The sequence below is a fragment of the Eubalaena glacialis genome, chromosome 6 (genome assembly GCF_028564815.1).
Source record: "Eubalaena glacialis isolate mEubGla1 chromosome 6, mEubGla1.1.hap2.+ XY, whole genome shotgun sequence".
Classification (NCBI taxonomy): domain Eukaryota; kingdom Metazoa; phylum Chordata; class Mammalia; order Artiodactyla; family Balaenidae; genus Eubalaena; species Eubalaena glacialis.
Window position 1 is genome coordinate 56175780 of NC_083721.1, and position 18223 is coordinate 56194002.

At 37.5% G+C, this 18223-nt stretch overlaps 1 protein-coding gene across 1 annotated transcript in view; it reads right to left on the reverse strand.

The window, feature by feature from the left end:
• Positions 1–456: 456 nt before the first annotated feature.
• The window catches only part of IFT57 (intraflagellar transport 57), a 79876-nt gene continuing 62109 nt past the window's right edge, over positions 457–18223 (reverse strand). Inside the window, exons 7-11 of the mRNA XM_061193049.1 lie at positions 6266–6337; positions 5335–5466; positions 3781–3843; positions 1863–1929; positions 457–850 (exon numbers count right to left, since the gene is read on the reverse strand). Coding sequence (XP_061049032.1) covers positions 672–850; positions 1863–1929; positions 3781–3843; positions 5335–5466; positions 6266–6337 — 513 coding nt within the window. The 3' untranslated portion in view covers positions 457–671. The remainder of the gene's footprint in view (positions 851–1862; positions 1930–3780; positions 3844–5334; positions 5467–6265; positions 6338–18223) is intronic.

Genomic DNA, 18223 nt, shown 5'->3' on the forward strand with positions numbered 1-18223 from the left:
CGACTGAAATGTTTATTTTTTATTAGGTGGCCTTAGGTCATAGAAGATATAAAATCAGTTTAGTCATGAAATGCTCGTGATAAATAATAAACTTCAAATGTTAATAAAGATACTGAAGATTTTTCTGAGGCTTTCTTTTTAAAAAATGTAATTTTAGGTAACCAGAAAGCTGAGGCAAGGGTAGTTTGGGTTCTTGGAAAGAATCCCCAGCCATCAGTGGCTGCCTCTGGGTGCAGAAGTACTTGTGATCACTGTGTGTGGATCCAGTGGAAGGGGCCAGGCTTATGTCAAAGGTCCATGTGCTGACAGCAGCGGCAGCACCTGCAGAAAGCATGGGTCCTACACATTCTGCATCATGTACCTCTTCCTCAAATGCACGGAACCATAAGGACAGTGAGCCACCAGGTGGGGGCTTTAACATAGGTAATGATTAGTGAAAGCTTCTTTGACAGTGAGAATTTTTCATTACTTTATTATATTCAATTGAAAGGCTTTGACCATCCATAATCATCATTGTACGTATACACACATACAATATGTGTGTATATATGTAAAAAATACCCGTTCAACATGCTTTAAAAGGAGTAACTGTGTTTTGAAGTCTATGCAACATGAAATATGATTTGATATTAAAAAAACCAACTAATCAGAAGCATGAAAAATGATATGTTTTAATAAGAGCCTATTGCAGATTCTGGAATGATTGTGGCATGCATGTCCCTGGTCATGTTGGACTTCTCCTTCAATTTTGACTGGAGTAATGTGTGTTCCACAACACCGATTCTAATGTCCATCTGAATAGTTTCTTGCTTCAGCTTCGTTAAGCTCTGTTTAATCTTCACCAAAGGAGCTGCAGAATGAAAATAACATGGAATAAAAATGTTCATTTGGAGTATCAGTGTATTACAGAATGGTATGACATTTTCCTCACTTTGTCTTAAGCCAAAAATGGGGTTAGAAACACAGCCAACAATTTACTGACATTCACACAGTTTTGCTGTGGCATTTTAAACACCTGAGATTTCTAGGCTGGGAAATGATGCAGCATTTGATGTACTGAGGCTGAGCCTCCTTTCTTGTCTAGAGGAAGAGTTGCTAAAGGTGTGTTTAAGAATGTCTTCAATATTTTTTAAGGGGCTAGTATATTTATCTAAAGGAAAAGGGGATACAATGGAAGAAAAAGAGAAGGAAGAACTACCTTTAAGACATAGCTAATGGCTCATTCAAACATACTGCAAACCCCCTATACATCACCTTCTGAAAGATCACTCAGTATATTCCATTGGAACTCTAGAAAATCTTTCTAGAGCAACGAAGGGCCTTAGGCAATCACCACTAGGCCATGTCAAAGTAACTAGCTCACAACAGAGGACGATTACTGCAGGATTATTAATTCTTCTCTATTTGACCCTTGCCCAGTCAGGTCTACCAGGAAAGAGGGGGAAAAAAGGTCATCACATCACCACCTTTGTGCTGTTTGGGCATACACTTAGTGCTTTTTTTGTACATAAAATGGAATAATGAAGCTCATTTGATGAAAACGGAACAAAATATTATTTTTTTAAACTGGCATAACAAAGTGCATATTTAACTATCTCCTACTCTATTTCTGAATTAATACAGTTTGAATTTTTAAAAAAATCCTAAATGATAGTAAAAACATTATGACTCTTCTCAGCTCATTTATAAGGAAAACAGTATACTGATTATCAGACCTCATTTTTGCACCATGTACCTCCCCTTCAAACAAATTCATTTTAAAAAGCAGACTTCCTATTTATTAATACCTCTTTAAAAAATAGATTTCTTAAAGATATATTCTTCTTTTACTCATTTTCTTCTTAAAATGAGTGTGTACTTACCACCATCAGTCATACTGCTGCCTTTTTCTTCCATTTCTTGTTTTACCTTTTCTAGCTCTTCTGTAACCTTTCATTGAAAACAAAAGTTTTCATGAGCACTGGATTTTAATAAACTTTCAAAATTTTTGTATGATGTATTAAAAAATTAATTCAGATATAATACATACATAAAGGGATACAAAGATATTAGCAGTGTTCTGGACATAATTTGAATAATAAAGTGTGCAGATATGCAAAGCTTTTTATCTTCTGAGAGTGCTCCTATTGTTAAACTTCACCAAATTATTTTTTTATTGACTGTCTCAGGTTGTAACATGATAGAATAAAAACGATCTAAGTTGTTTTTTTAGGCATCAGGCACTCAAGCTTTGCAGTTATCTCTTAGCATCTACCATGCCAGTCTCTAATGATCAGTTATTCATTAAAACAGCACAAACATCCTAAAAAGATTTTAAATTTCTCGAAGTTTACTACGTATCTTTCTTAATATTACAGTTTTATAAGAGAATATGCCACCTTTCCCTCTATAGGACACTAAAAATAACATTTACACCATATGGCTATATATAAAAATATTCTAACTGCTTTATCCAAACCATGAACTCCAAGAGGCACACTGTGCTGTGATATTGGCTCTAATCTGTACTCTATATCATACTCAAAATTATACTACTATAGCCTCTATAAATTCCAAACTAGCATAAATATAGGTAGAAAATATCATCTTTAAAAAATTGAAAAATTTTGATATGATCTAGAACGAAACCATAATTATTGTGACTTAGTGGGCTTTATTTTTATCATGCTGGTGAGTAAAAACTTCCTTGGGAATAAAGTGCTCATCCAAGTAAAAGCAAATTAACTTTTTTCAGGCACCTGAAATGTTACAACTGGGGATAACTACATACTCCAAAAGAACTAAATGGTTCCCTGGACTCCCTTCAAGTGTTAATTTACCTAACATAAGTGAGCACTTTACTTCTGTATAATGTTTATCCACCTAGAAGCACCACAGGGTTAGAGTCTAAATATTTCTAAAGTTATATTTTTAGTATTTTAAAATAACTATTTACTCCTCAAATAATCTCCATAAAAGAAGCTTAATTCTATTATACAGAATTGTACTTGATTGTATCCAAAGATGCACTTGATTGCACTTGATATTGTACTTGATTGTATCCAAAGATAATCTTGGACTTTAGTCCCATATTGGCTACTGACCTTGTTGTAAGGTTTTTTTTCCTCTCAGCTCGTCAGTGAAAAATGGGAGTATATATTATTAATATACATATATAAATATACATAGGTAAGACCTAATATATAATATATATGTATTACTAATATAATATAATTCATGTAGTATGTTATATGTTAGGTCTTACATCTCCTGCAAGATGATGAAAATAAATACACTATATGTAAATATTCCATAAGTTTTTAGAAGGGAAAGGGTTACAAGCCACTCCCAATTTGTGGACAGAGAAATACGCAGGATCACACACAAGTTACCAACAACGATCACTAAAAACAAATCTTATATCTTAAAGACTAACATTAAAATTTATTATAAGACATTTAAGTCAATGCTTTACCTACTCTTCTATATATTAACTGCAATTATTATGTTTTAAAAAAGATTAAGGAAGATTATAAATGTGCTAATATTATCAGCATGTGTTATGTTACATTTAGTAAAACAACTTCAGGCATTTTGTGGAAACAAGTAGTATATAAATAGGTAATTGATTCACTGATAAGACAATTTAGGGATTTTCTCCTAAAGGAAAGGATTTAAGAGCCACAGGAGGCAATCACTAGAGTAAACAACCCTCGGCCATAGCAGATTAAACCATCCATGGCTCTGAACCACGGTACCCCGCTGACAGGTGAGAATCTGGCAGGAGCACACAGTATGTACCTCAGACAGGAGTCTGGTCCTTTCAGTTACTCCGCCGTTTCCCTGCTGGTAACGCTCCCTTGCCTGAGGGAGAAAACATGTTGTTTAATGGCAAGTTCAAAACAGAAGCAGATGACTTAAATATGACCTCTTTGTGTTTGTAATTTCTGCATATCATTTTATGACAACGCCCCTCCTTGTCTGTGAATACTATTGTGAAAAGTGACATTTTAACGGTAGCTATTTTATGTCCCTCATAGGCACCATGTATTTAACAAAAGCCCTATACAACGATGAACTACCTTAACCTTCATATAATAATTGTGTAACTCACAGGGGCACGGTTCACAATAAAAACTGTCCTCAGGCGTTCCTAAACAGTTTAGACAATGGCTCATGGTCGATCTAATCTGCGTGCTATGCAGAGAAAACATGTTCTAAAAAATCAATCATAATAGAGCATCAGAATCCGTAATTAATAAGGATTAACAAGCAGTATGACAATATGGAATATGTTCTTGGGAACGAACTTAATCAATTATTTAATATCAATGTTCGAGAGATACAGGGTGGCTTTAATCAGAGACTTTTTATAGCATTTTAAAAGTAAAAACATTTGCAAATAGACGTGTATATGTGTGAATAACTAATTAAACAAATAATAAAACAGTGAAGGTTACTTTCTGCTTGGTCTTTGAGAACTTCTGAAAGTATGGAAGTATCTCAAGTTTATTTCCATTTTTTTCTCCTTCTAACCTTGTCTGCTGAAAGAAAAAAATATGCCTTCAACTGACATTTGCAGTTGTTGAGGAAGACATTAGTAGTCTTCCTCAACATCAGGAAAGAGGGGGCATAAATCACAAAGGAAAGCCTTTAGATCCCTACTGTTGGAACAAAGCACTGCTGCTTTCAAAGGCTGAAGGTTTTATTTTATTTTGGTTGAATTTCTGAAACTTCGAAAAGATTAAAAAATTTGCTCATTTAATTAATTAAACTGCTTGTCTTCGAACGTGTCTTGCTTTCATATTACTTATTATGTGGTTGTAAGCCACAATGGCAAGGATGTCTTTTCCCCCTGACACATGTAAATGCACACTATTCCACTTCCTCCTACTCAGACAGTAAATTAACAGCAGACTTAGAAACAAAACCAGGTGTCCTGACACTCTGTTCCTGTTCTAAGCCATGTTTCTCAGCAATATGACTTCTTTTACTTAAATCAAATGAAGAAATACATTTAAAGACTTCTAGGAGATAATTTCTATCACATGTAAAATGGAGATGACAAGTTGCATTTGCTCCCTAAAGTGGGCAGAGAATCAATGTGCTGCTGTTTGTGAAAAGTATTTCATGATTCTCAAATGGCAGGTCCTGTGTTGGGACTTCCCTGGCGGTCCAGTGATTAAGATTCTGTCTGCCAGTGCAGGAGGCGCGGGTTCAATCCCTGGTTGGGGAAATCAGATCCCACATGCAGTGGGGTGAGGCCAAAAACTTAAAAAAAAAAAAAGTGCTGTGTCAAGTTTAGGGATCAGGGTCATTAATTGGAATGAACCCTGGATATCATTCCTCAGTTACCTCACTCAGCTGGGCTTGAGCTGCACGATATTCCTGAATCAAGTGCTGAAGCTGATTGTTGATGTACTTTTCTCGGCTGCCAATCTTCTCCAGAGTCCTGCTAATTTCATTATGAAGTTTGTCCAAAAATCCCTAGAAATTTTATGAAATTTTAGTAGACAGAGAATTCACAAATATATTTTTCAAAAGTAGTTTTAAATGGGTTAAATCTCCCTCAATTCATCTCACAAATTCTCAACCACCAATGAAAAAGAAGATAGTTTGAAATTTTCAGCAACAAAAAAGTCTGTAATGAAAATTATTTTAGTCACACTTTGCAGAATGTTAAAATAAAAAAGCACCTGGTAGTGTTAGTCAATTTATTTGTCCTTACGCAAATCTAAAATATATGTGAGTGGAATGTGCTTTATATAAAGTTCACAATCAAAGTAGGTAAGGGAATAACACGATTTTCTTATAGCACAATTCAAAGATGACTGGAATATTCCAGTTGGAAGCAGATCATTAAACTTATAGCTCTAGTCTGGGACCCAAAACTTCTTACTCCAGCTTTGCTTCTTTGTGGTATTCTCCAAAAGTCCCTATTTCTGGCAGGGCAGCAAGCCTGGGAAGCTGTAGGTTCTAGGCGTTGCTGGCCTGGTGCTGTTATCCCCTGAGATTCAGAGAGGAAAGAATGATGAAATGATTCTAATATGCCTACCTAGATATCTAGAGTATGTAATATACTAGGTATATATCATATTGCTTTTATATAGTTACCTTTCTTTAGTTGGTTTAAGTGTTAGGGCTGTTGAAACATAAGATGGTACATTCAATCAGGAAACTCCTCAAGGGCAGGGATTGGGTCTTTTTTCCTTTCATGTTCTCCCTTAATAGGTATTACACAGATGAGTAAATGTACTCCTGTACTCATCTGAAGTAATTCACATACCTTGGTCTCCTTTAGAGCAGATTCAATTCCACTTTTGTGTTGGTGCATTTGGTCAACATGGATTCTCCAATCCTACAGGCATAAGAGCGTATAGGAACAAGTAAAAAATATTACATTTCCTTCTTTCCACTACTTTTTTGAAGTTGTATCCTTTATTTTAATTACTTTGGTTGCTGCCCTATTTCAGGTGGGAGAGTCCTATATATAGCTTGCAATCAGATTGTAAAGAAATGTGTGTAGAGCACTTTAGGATAAAAGGTTCTAAATAAATCTAAATTATTTTATGTGTTCACAGAGTGATGTCTCACAATTTGAATGTAAATTATCCCTGCACTGCTGGTGGTTAATAGTTATGACTACCCATCAAAATGAAAAAAATTCTAATTGCTAGAAAAGAAATACCTGTTTAAACGGTAACAATTATGTTTGCCAGAAGCAACTCTGGAATCAAGTGACATGTATCAAATATTAGCTTGCCCCTTGAAATTGAAGTGGGACGCTTCTTCAGACTTTGGAATCTCCTTCTTAAGAAAGGAAGTCTGTAATGGTAGGTAGAGTTCATATATTTGAGATGTACTGTACTACTGCTAGACCGCTCTGAATTTGTGCGCATATGTGAACTCTCTAATCCAACATTTTAATTTCCTACAAGAGCTCCTCAAAATGTTTTGGTTTATATTACTAAAGGTAACAGTTTTAAGACTTGAGAAATACTCATCAGAAGAGAACAAATATTAAGGTGAGTTGGAGTAAGTGATGGAGCCAGGATATCCTTCAATCACACATATCTGCTTGCATGCCCTGACGCTCCACTTTGCTATCTGCACTATTTTGTGAAGGAAAAACTATTTTGTGAATAATCCCATTCTACTGACTTCTTAACTTTGAAACGTGGGCCAGTGACCATAGGGTAAAAAAATTCTTGGGTACTTCACGCATACCAATTATAAAATTACATTACAGCTGCAAAGAACCTCAAAGAATATCTAGCCTGACCTTCATCATTGCAGATATAGGCAAACAGAGGCCCAGCGACAGAAAGGGGCACACCCAAGGCCACAGAGGTGGTGGTACACCTGGATCAGAAGCCAGATGCACTAATTCCCATGCAGTACCTCTTGGCAGTTCAGAGTTAATAAAAGGAGGAATTGGCCGCTTGACACCAGTGAAAGTGCTAGAGCAGAGAACAAACAGCACTTTCCTTTGTCCTTAAGCATTTTTCTGTCTCATGAGCGGAAAGTATCCCAGAACACACAGCGTGGAAAGGACCTTGAAGATCATCTACTCATCCGTCTAACAGTCGTCTAGAGCAAGGCCTTCATTTTACAGTTGAGGGCACTGCTCACCGCCTGTGACCACGGCTAGACAGATGCAGCCAGGAAACAGGCCCTCCAGCTCAGCCAGTCAATACTGCAACAGGAAGGAGAAGCAACTGGCTGGCCTCCTGCAACTAGACCTAATATGGTTAAGCTTCAAAATGGAAACCTGCTTAAGCCCAAGCAAGCATCTTTGTGAAAGATAATAAACCTAACAAGTATCATTATATTAATTTTTTAAAGAAGTACTCATCCTGCCTGATTCCAAAAAGAATTTTAGAAGCTTAATAAACACCAAACTCAAGTATTCCTATCAGTCTCTGTCTCCGTCAATAGATATATACGTATATGTGTGTATATATACATATATAAATGTATAAACATACATGTATATATATCTATACATACATTATATATATAGTTTTAAAATTTATTGTAATTGATGTGTTAAAAATAGTTTGTGTTCTGCTTTTTCTACCCAGCATTATTTTCTATCCAGCAAATGTAAAAAAATGTATTTTTTTCATGTTTTGATATTCAAAGTATTTTGAGAGAAGAAAACATGCCTGACTCATCTAAGAAGTATAACTATGATAACTTACATTGATGTTAAGCTCCACGGAGGAGCTGGCATTTCAGTGGCACCTTGAAGCATGAGTAGCATTTCAAAACACTGGAAAGGAGGGGGAGAGTAAGGGTATTTTAGGCTGAGGGAGTAACAAGAACAAAGAAAAACAGGAAAGTATACAGGGAACAGGCAGCCCAGGCTGGCTAGAATATAACACAAAAAGTTCTTGGGGTGGGGTGTGGAGGGTGAATCACAAGGAAACAAAGCTGGAGAGGTAGGTTGAATTAGATCAAGGGCTTTAACTAAGGAGTGTGGATTTTATCTTGTAGATAATGGAGAGCTATCAACGACTTTTGGTTTCAGTTTTAAAAACAAGTCTGTGTTTTGAGAAAGTAACAGAGTGAAGGACTGATTAGAAAGGCAAGAGACTGAAGACAGGTAGCAGACCAGTTAGGAGGTTGTGTCCTGGTCCACCTGACAGATTAGCAGGGGTTAATTAGAGCAGTGCTTGTAAGAATGGAAGGGAAGGGATGGATTCGAGGGACATTGCAGACACAGACTAGCAGCACTTGATTACTGACTAAGGGGAAGTGAGGGGTGGCTGAAGTGGAGGTGGGCCAGTAGAGAGAAGATGTTTGTAAGGTTTCTAGTCTGAGGAACTGAGAGGATAGTAATATCACAGTGTGACAAGAACAGAGTAGATTTCAGGGAGTCCGAATTATTGAGGAATTTGGTTTTGGACTTTTTAATTTGATAAGCCACTGGAACACTGTGTATTCTTATTGCCTTTTAAAGTGGAAAGCTAGTAATGATTTATAATTATCCATCAGGCAAATCTGAATGTTTGTTTTATTAAAATCTTCTAAGTGGACACATTTCCTGATGTACAGCTATTTTTATATAAGCCTTAAAAGTGTTCTTACCCTTTAACCCAGCAATTTCACCTCTAGAAATTATTTCCAAGGAAATAATTGGGGATACACACAAAGATCAATGTATAAGTTCTGTGTAAAACAGCAGAAGACTCTCTAAATATCTAACAGTAGAGGACAATTTCAACTAATTTTGTAATGTTCATTTCATCCCTAAAAATAATGCGGTATAAGGGGATTAACCAAGATGGCGGAGTAGAAGGACATGCTCTCACTCCCTCTTGCGAGAGCACCAGAATCACAACTGGCTGCTGGACAATCATCGACAGGAAGACACTGGACTTCACCAAGGAGGATACCCCACGTCCAAGGACAGAGGAGACGCCACAGTGAGACGGTAGAAGGGGCGCAATCAGAGTAAAATCAAATCCCATAACTGCTGGGTGGGTGACTCACAGACTGGCGAGCACTTATACCACAGAAGTCCACCCACTGGAGTGAACGTTCTGAACCCCACGTCAGGCTTCCCAACCTGGGGGTCCGGCAACGGGAGGAGGAATTCATAGAGAATCAGACTTTGAAGCCTAGTGGGAATTGATTGCAGGACTTCGACAGGACTGGGGGAAACAGAGACCCCACTCTTGGAGGGCGTACACAAAATAGTTTGTGCATCGGGACCCAGGGGAAGGAGCAGTGACCCTGGGGGAGACTGAACCAGACATAACTGCTGGTGTTGGGGGGGCTCCTGCAGAGGCGGGGGCTGGCTCTGTTTCACCGTGGGGACAAGGACACTGGCAGCGGAGGTTCTGGGAAGTACTCCTTGGTGTGAGCCCTCCCACAGTCTGCCATTAGCCCCACCAAAGAGCCCGGGTAGGCTCCAGCGTTGGGTTGCCTCAGGCAAAACAACCAACACTGAGGGAACCCAGCCCCACCCATCAACAGTCAAGTGGATTAAAGTTTTACGGAGCTCCGACCGCCACAGCAACAGTCAGCTCTACCCACCTCCAGAGCCTCCCATCAAGCCTCTTAGATAGCCTCAACCACCAGAGGGCAGACAGCAGAAGCAAGAAAAACTACAGTCCTGCAGCCTGTGGAACAGAAACCACATTTACAGAAAGATAGACAAGATGAAAAGGCAGAGGGCTATATACCAGATGAAGGAACAAGAAAAAACCCCAGAAAAACAACTAAATGAAGTGGAGATAGGCAACCTTCCAGAAAAAGAATTCAGAATAATGATAGTGAAGATGATCCAGGACCTTGGAATAAGAATGGAGGCAAAGATTGAGAAGATGCAAGAAATGATTAACAAAGACCTAGAAGAATTAAAGAACAAACAAACAGAGATGACCAATACAATAACTGAAATGAAAACTACACTAGAAGGAATCAATAGTAGAATAACTGAGGCAGAAGAACGGATAAGTGACCTGGAAGACAGAATGGTGGAATTCACTGCTGCGGAACAGACTAAAGAAAAAAGAATGAAAAGAAATGAAGGCAGCCTAAGAGACCTCTGGGACAACATTAAACGCAACAACATTCGCATTATAGGGGTCCCAGAAGGAGAAGAGAGAGAGAAAGGACCAGAGAAAATATTTGAAGAGATTATAGCCGAAAACTTCCCTAACATGGGAAAGGAAATAGCCACCCAAGTCCAGGAAGCGCAGCGAGTCCCATATAGGATAAACCCAAGGAGAAGCACGCCAAGACACATAGTAATCAAAGTGGCAAAAATTAAAGACAAAGAAAAATTATTGAAAGCAGCAAGGGAAAAATGACAAATAACATACAAGGGAACTCCCATAAGGTTAACAGCTGATTTCTCAGCAGAAACTCTACAAGCCAGAAGGGAGTGGCATGATATACTTCAAGTGATGAAAGGGAAGAACCTACAACCAAGATTACTCTACCCGGCAAGGATCTCATTTAGATTTGATGGAGAAATCAAAAGCTTTACAGACAAGCAAAAGCTAAGACAATTCAGCACCACCAAACCAGCTCTACAACAAATGTTAAAGGAACTTCTCTAAGTGGGAAACACAAGAGAAGAAAAGGAACTACAAAAACAAACCCAAAACAATTAAGAAAATGGTCATAGGAACATACATATCGATAATTACCTTAAATGTGAATGGATTAAATGCTCCAGCCAAAAGACACAGGCTTGCTGAATGGATACAAAAACAAGACCCATATATATGTTGTCTACAAGAGACCCACTTTAGACCTAGGGACACATACAGACTGAAAGTGAGGGGATGGAAAAAGATATTCCATGCAAATGGAAATCAAAAGAAAGCTGGAGTAGCTATACTCATATCAGATAAAATAGACTTTAAAATAAAGAATGTTACAAGAGACAAGGAAGGACACTACATAATGATCAAGGGATCAATCCAAGAAGAAGATATAACAATTATAAATATATATGCACCCAACATAGGAGCACCTCATTACATAAGGCAACTGCTAACAGCTATAAAAGAGGAAATCGACACTAACACAATAATAGTGGGGGACTTTAACACCTCACTTACATCAATGGACAGATCATCCAGACAGAAAATTAATAAGGAAACACAAGCTTTAAATGACACAATAGACCAGATAGATTTAATTGATATTTATAGGACATTCCATCCAAAAACAGCAGATTACACGTTCTTCTCAAGTGCGCACGGAACATTCTCCAGGATAGATCACATCTTGGGTCACAAATCAAGCCTCAGTAAATTTAAGAAAATTGAAATCATATCAAGCATCTTTTCTGACCACAACGCTATGAGATTAGAAATGAATTACAGGGGGAAAAACGTAAAAAACACAAACACATGGAGGCTAAACAATACGTTACTAAATAACCAAGAGATCACTGAAGAAATCAAAGAGGAAATCAAAAAATACCTAGAGACAAATGACAATGAAAACACGACAACCCAAAACCTATGGGATGCAGCAAAAGCAGTTCTAAGAGGGAAGTTTATAGCTATACAAGCCTACCTAAAGAAACAAGAAAAATCTCAAGTAAACAATCTAACCTTACACCTAAAGAAACTAGAGAAAGAAGAACAAACAAAACCCAAAGTTAGCAGAAGGAAAGAAATCATAAAGATCAGAGCGGAAATAAATGAAATAGAAACAAAGAAAACAATAGCAAAGATCAATAAAACTAAAAGCTGGTTCTTTGAGAAGATAAACAAAATTGATAAGCCATTAGCCAGACTCATCAAGAAAAAGAGGGAGAGGACTCAAATCAATAAAATCAGAAATGAAAAAGGAGAAGTTACAACAGACACCGCAGAAATACAAAGCATCCTAAGAGACTACTACAAGCAACTTTATGCCAATAAAATGGACAACCTGGAAGAAATGGACAAATTCTTAGAAAGGTATAACCTTCCAAGACTGAACCAGGAAGAAGCAGAAAATATGAACAGACCAATCACAAGTAATGAAATTGAAACTGTGATTAAAAATCTTCCAACAAACAAAAGTCCAGGACCAGATGGCTTCACAGGTGAATTCTATCAAACATTTAGAGAAGAGCTAACACCTATCCTTCTCAAACTCTTCCAAAAAATTGCAGAGGAAGGAACACTCCCAAACTCATTCTATGAGGCCACCATCACCCTGATACCAAAACCAGACAAAGACACTACAAGAAAGAAAATTACAGACCAATATCACTGATGAATATAGATGCAAAAATCCTCAACAAAATACTAGCAAACAGAATCCAACAACACATTAAAAGGATCATACAACACGATCAAGTGGGATTTATCCCAGGGATGCAAGGATTCTTCAATATACGCAAATCAATCAATGTGATACACCATATTAACAAATTGAAGAATAAAAACCATATGATCATCTCAATAGATGCAGAAAAAGCTTTTGACAAAATTCAACACCCATTTATGATAAAAACTCTCCAGAAAGTGGGCACAGAGGGAACCTACCTCAACATAATAAAGGCCATATATGACAAACCCACAGCAAACATCATTCTCAACGGTGAAAAACTGAAAGCGTTTCCTCTAAGATCAGGAACAAGACAAGGATGTCCACTGTCACCACTATTATTCAACATAGTTTTGGAAGTCCTAGCCACGGCAATCAGAGAAGAAAAAGAAATAAAAGGAATACAAATTGGAAAAGAAGAAGTAAAACTGTCACTGTTTGCAGATGACATGATACTATACATAGAGAATCCTAAAACTGCCACCAGAAAACTGCTAGAGCTAATTAATGAATATGGTAAAGTTGCAGGATACAAAATTAATGCACAGAAATCTCTTGCATTCCTATACACTAATGATGAAAAATCTGAAAGAGAAATTATGGAAACACTCCCATTTACCATTGCAACAAAAAGAATAAAATACCTAGGAATAAACCTACCTAGGGAGACAAAAGACCTGTATGCAGAAAACTATAAGACACTGATGAAAGAAATTAAAGATGATACCAACAGATGGAGAGATATACCATGTTCTTGGATTGGAAGAATCAACATTGTGAAAATGACTATACTACCCAAAGCAATCTACAGATTCAATGCAATCCCTATCAAATTACCAATGGCATTTTTTACGGAGCTAGAACAAATCATCTTAAAATTTGTATGGAGACACAAAAGACCCCGAATAGCCAAAGCAGTCTTGAGGGAAAAAAACGGAGCTGGAGGAATCAGACTCCCTGACTTCAGACTATATTACAAAGCTACAGTAATCAAGACAATATGGTACTGGCACAAAAACAGAAATATAGATCAATGGAACAAGATAGAAAGCCCAGAGATAAACCCACGCACCTATGGTCAACTAATCTATGACAAAGGAGGCAAAGATATACAATGGAGAAAAGACAGTCTGTTCAATAAGTGGTGCTGGGAAAACTGGACAGCTACATGTAAAAGAATGAAATTAGAATACTCCCTAACACCATACACAAAAATAAACTCAAAATGGATTAGAGACCTAAATGTAAGACTAGACACTATAAAACTCTTAGGGGAAAACATAGGAAGAACACTCTTTGACATAAATCACAGCAAGATCTTTTTTGACCCACCTCCTAGAGTAATGGAAATAAAAACAAAAATAAACAAATGGGACCTAATGAAACTTCAAAGCTTTTGCACAGCAAAGGAAACCATAAACAAGACGAAAAAACAACCCTCAGAATGGGAGAAAATATTTGCAAACGAATCAACGGACAAAGGATTAATCTCCAAAATATATAAACAGCTCATTCAGCTCAATATTAAAGAAACAAACACCCCAATCCAAAAATGGGCAGAAGACCTAAATAGACATTTCTCCAAAGAAGACATACAGATGGCCACGAAGCACATGAAAAGATGCTCAACATCACTAATTATTAGAGAAATGCAAATCAAAACTACAATGAGGTATCACCTCACACCAGTTAGAATGGGCATTATCAGAAAATCTACAAACAACAAATGCTGGAGAGGGTGTGGAGAAAAGGGAACCCTCTTGCACTGTTGGTGGGAATGTAAATTGATACAGCCACTATGGAGAACAATATGGAGGTTCCTTAAAAAACTAAAAATAGAATTACCATATGACCCAGCAATCCCACTACTGGGCATATACCCAGAGAAAACCGTAATTCAAAAAGACACATGCACCCAAATGTTAATTGCAGCACTATTTACAATAGCCAGGTCATGGAAGCAACCTAAATGCCCATCAACAGACGAATGGATAAAGAAGTTGTGGTACATATATACAATGGAATATTACTCAGCCATAAAAAGGAACGAAATTGAGTCATTTGTTGAGACGTGGATGCATCTAGAGACTGTCATACAGAGTGAAGTAAGTCAGAAAGAGAAAAACAAATATCGTATATTAACGCATGTATGTGGAACCTAGAAAAATGGTACAGATGAGCCGGTTTGCAGGGCAGAAGTTGAGACACAGATGTAGAGAACAGACATATGGACACCAAGGGGGGAAAACTGCGGTGGGGTGGGGATGGTGGTGTGCTGAATTGGGCGATTGGGATTGACATGTATACACTGATGTGTATAAAATTGATGACTAATAAGAACCTGCAGTATAAACAAACAAACAAAACAACTAATACTAAACTTTCATTGGGGTATTTGTATGGAAATATGTTAATATAAATGTTTCAGACATTAAAAAAAATAATAATAATAATAATGCGGTATGATACCATTTTTATAAAGGTCAAAGCAAAACTCAAGGATACACACTATTTGGAGATACACACATATGTGAAAACACACACACACACACACAAAAACACGAAGAAGAAGAGGCAGCAGCAGCTAATGACAGTACACAAACCAGGGGACAGTTGTTACCTATAGGTGGGAAGGGGCAGCCGCAGAGCAGCACATAGATAACTTCCAGGATGTTGTAATGGTCTAGTTCTCAAGTTGGGTAGTGGTTTCATAAGTGATCGCTTTATTACTGGATTTTATAATTCTATATGATTGCATATTAAATACATTAATATTGTATATTGAAATGTTAAATTCATGTTCTCAGAAATATTTCATAGTCAGAAAAAATGCATGTTAACAACATACAGTAATGTGGAAAAACACTGCCAAAGAGTATATTCATTAGCTGTCCAATTTAGTAAAAATTAATATTTGTGTATATCTGTATGTGTGTATTAACACAGGGATTTGAATACTGGTGTTTTTAATTTCTTCCTCATCCTAACAACATTTTCCAAATTTCCTATAAGAGAATTTTGTCACTTTTAATCATCAGGGGAAAAAAATGTCAAAAACTTTCTGGGTGCCCAAGACGTTTCCAAAAGGGGTTTAATATAGTTATAATAGAGAATATAAATGACTGTACTTGTAACAGTTTAAAGACATGAATATACAGCTTTTAAAAAACTGCAACTGAGATGGTTAAAAACTTTACAAACGTTTGTGGTAAGAATGGAGAATATAGGTTTTAATTATATGTAAGGATTTGATCCTCCAAATAAGTAACAGTAAAAGGAACTGTTAAACAATAATAGCTATTCTTAAACAAGAGAGAATCCATTGGATTACAATGCACTTTTAAACATCTTTCCTTACTTGAGACTCACAAAGGTTTGGAGCACTAAGTAGATATTCTCATCCCTTCTTTTTCACCACTATCCTTCCCTGTAAGAGGGTTATGTGACTTGCTGGCTGGTTGTGGGAGGACTGCACCTCACTGCTCCAGTGATGCTGGCCTTGGCCATGTGCTTCTCTTTGGCCAGTAGAATGATGATGGACACGGCCTATGCCAGGACTGTGCAGAAGCTGTCAGAGGCATCCACCAGCTCTCTCGCCCTTTCTTTCAGCCATGATAATAGGCATGCCCCACAGAGGGGTTTATCCTTTAGGTCTGAGAATATGAAACATGGAGCATAGCTGGAATAGAGCCACAGCTGTGCCACACTTCAGCAGATGTGTATCTTGAGTGAGAATAAATGTATGCTATTATTATTGTAAACCACTGTGATTTGGGGGTGGTTTGTGATACCAAGAAACTGACTATATATACATAATTTATAGGGACAAAAAGAATCAGATAGGTTAAATGACCTTTCCAAAGTTTTATGTCTGGAAAGTGGAAAGCACTCCATACCAGTGCTTTTTCCACATATTATATGCTGCTTTTCTTTATGATAAAATGAACTACCAAAGAGTATCTAAAGTAAACCAAGAATTCTTTTTGTTACCTATCAAGTGAGACCACATGGGCCACTGGAGGTTACTAGTCACCCACTCCAAAGTGCTCTACGTATGTCTATTAAGCATCATTTCTGATCTCTGTTGAAGTTGAGCTTTTCACCTAATCTAGCACATTTCCTCTCTATGGAAATGAGAAGACTAATAATTAAACAGAATATCATTTCTTTAGACTTTCTATTTTTAAAAATCCTTTCATACAAAATCTCAAGTGTAATTCTCTCTGTCACCTGTGAGGTAGATGGCAAAGGTATTGTTGAACTATAACTCCCCTCCTGGCTCCAAATTCTTTAGCACCAAATTATATATCTCCCTTTTTTCAGAAACTGGAGAATTGTGATGACATCTCTGCAGATGGTGATTCACAGTATACCGTAAAATCACAACGTATGAGATCTTGTTGCAGAAGTTAAGGTGACTGGAAGACTATATGGATCTCTGGGTTTTCCTTCAACACAACAGCACCTGAACAATTTCCTTTGCGGACACAGAGACATTTTGTTTCTTTGCCTGAATCTCCAGCTCAGTGCTTAAAGTGCCTCTCTGAAACTGCAGGGGAAAGACAGACTGAAACATGAGCTAAGCATGGCAAATGGAACTTCTATCTGTGTATAAGTTACACTAATTTACAACTTGTGAAATGTCAAACTCTCAGTTTTTTTTCACCCAAGTTTGAGCTTCTTTACGTGCGGAGAGGCACAGTGCCAAAGGACTCTTGATACAGAAAAGCTGAGGAAGGCACTTTCATGTGTACTGGGATGGTTTTCTCCTGGGCTCAGGAAAAGTCCATGCCAGAGCACAGCTGGCTCTGGCAGCAGGAGCCCTGCCTCTCCCCCAAGGGCAGGCGCAGGGCCCCAAGGCTCTGACGTGCCTTGAATTGCTGTCCATCACAAAATGCAACTTCTGCCATATATCCCACTTTTCTCCTCTATTCTTACTGTTTCTCCCTCAATTCTGTTATGAATAATTAGTGATGAAATCTTAATTCATTGTTCTGCTTTTGCAGTTTTATTGTAATGAATATAAAAATATTTACAAGGGCCTTTATGGGCTCCCTCTGTTAAAGGTGCCTAACCCATTTTTTCTTACTAGGCCTTTGTTTCAGCTCTGAATTCACTTTCTCTAGGGATTTTCAAGATCACTCTGGGGAGGAAATCCTATGTACCTCACATCCATTTTGAGATCTTTCTAAGTCTAATAACAACAACTTCAATGTTAACATTCAGGGATGCTTCATAAGTGTCAGGCACTATGCTCAGCACTGTTTGTACATCATCACATACAATTCTCTGAAAAACTTTACGAGGGTATTGAGATGCAGCTACTTTAAAGTAGGCTTCCCAAGCTCACACAGTGGTAGAGCCTAAACCTGCAAAGACCACTATATCATATCATGTCATTCCCCTGATGAAATGCAGTAAAGCATAACTAGAAATTTTAATGGGGCCATCGCCC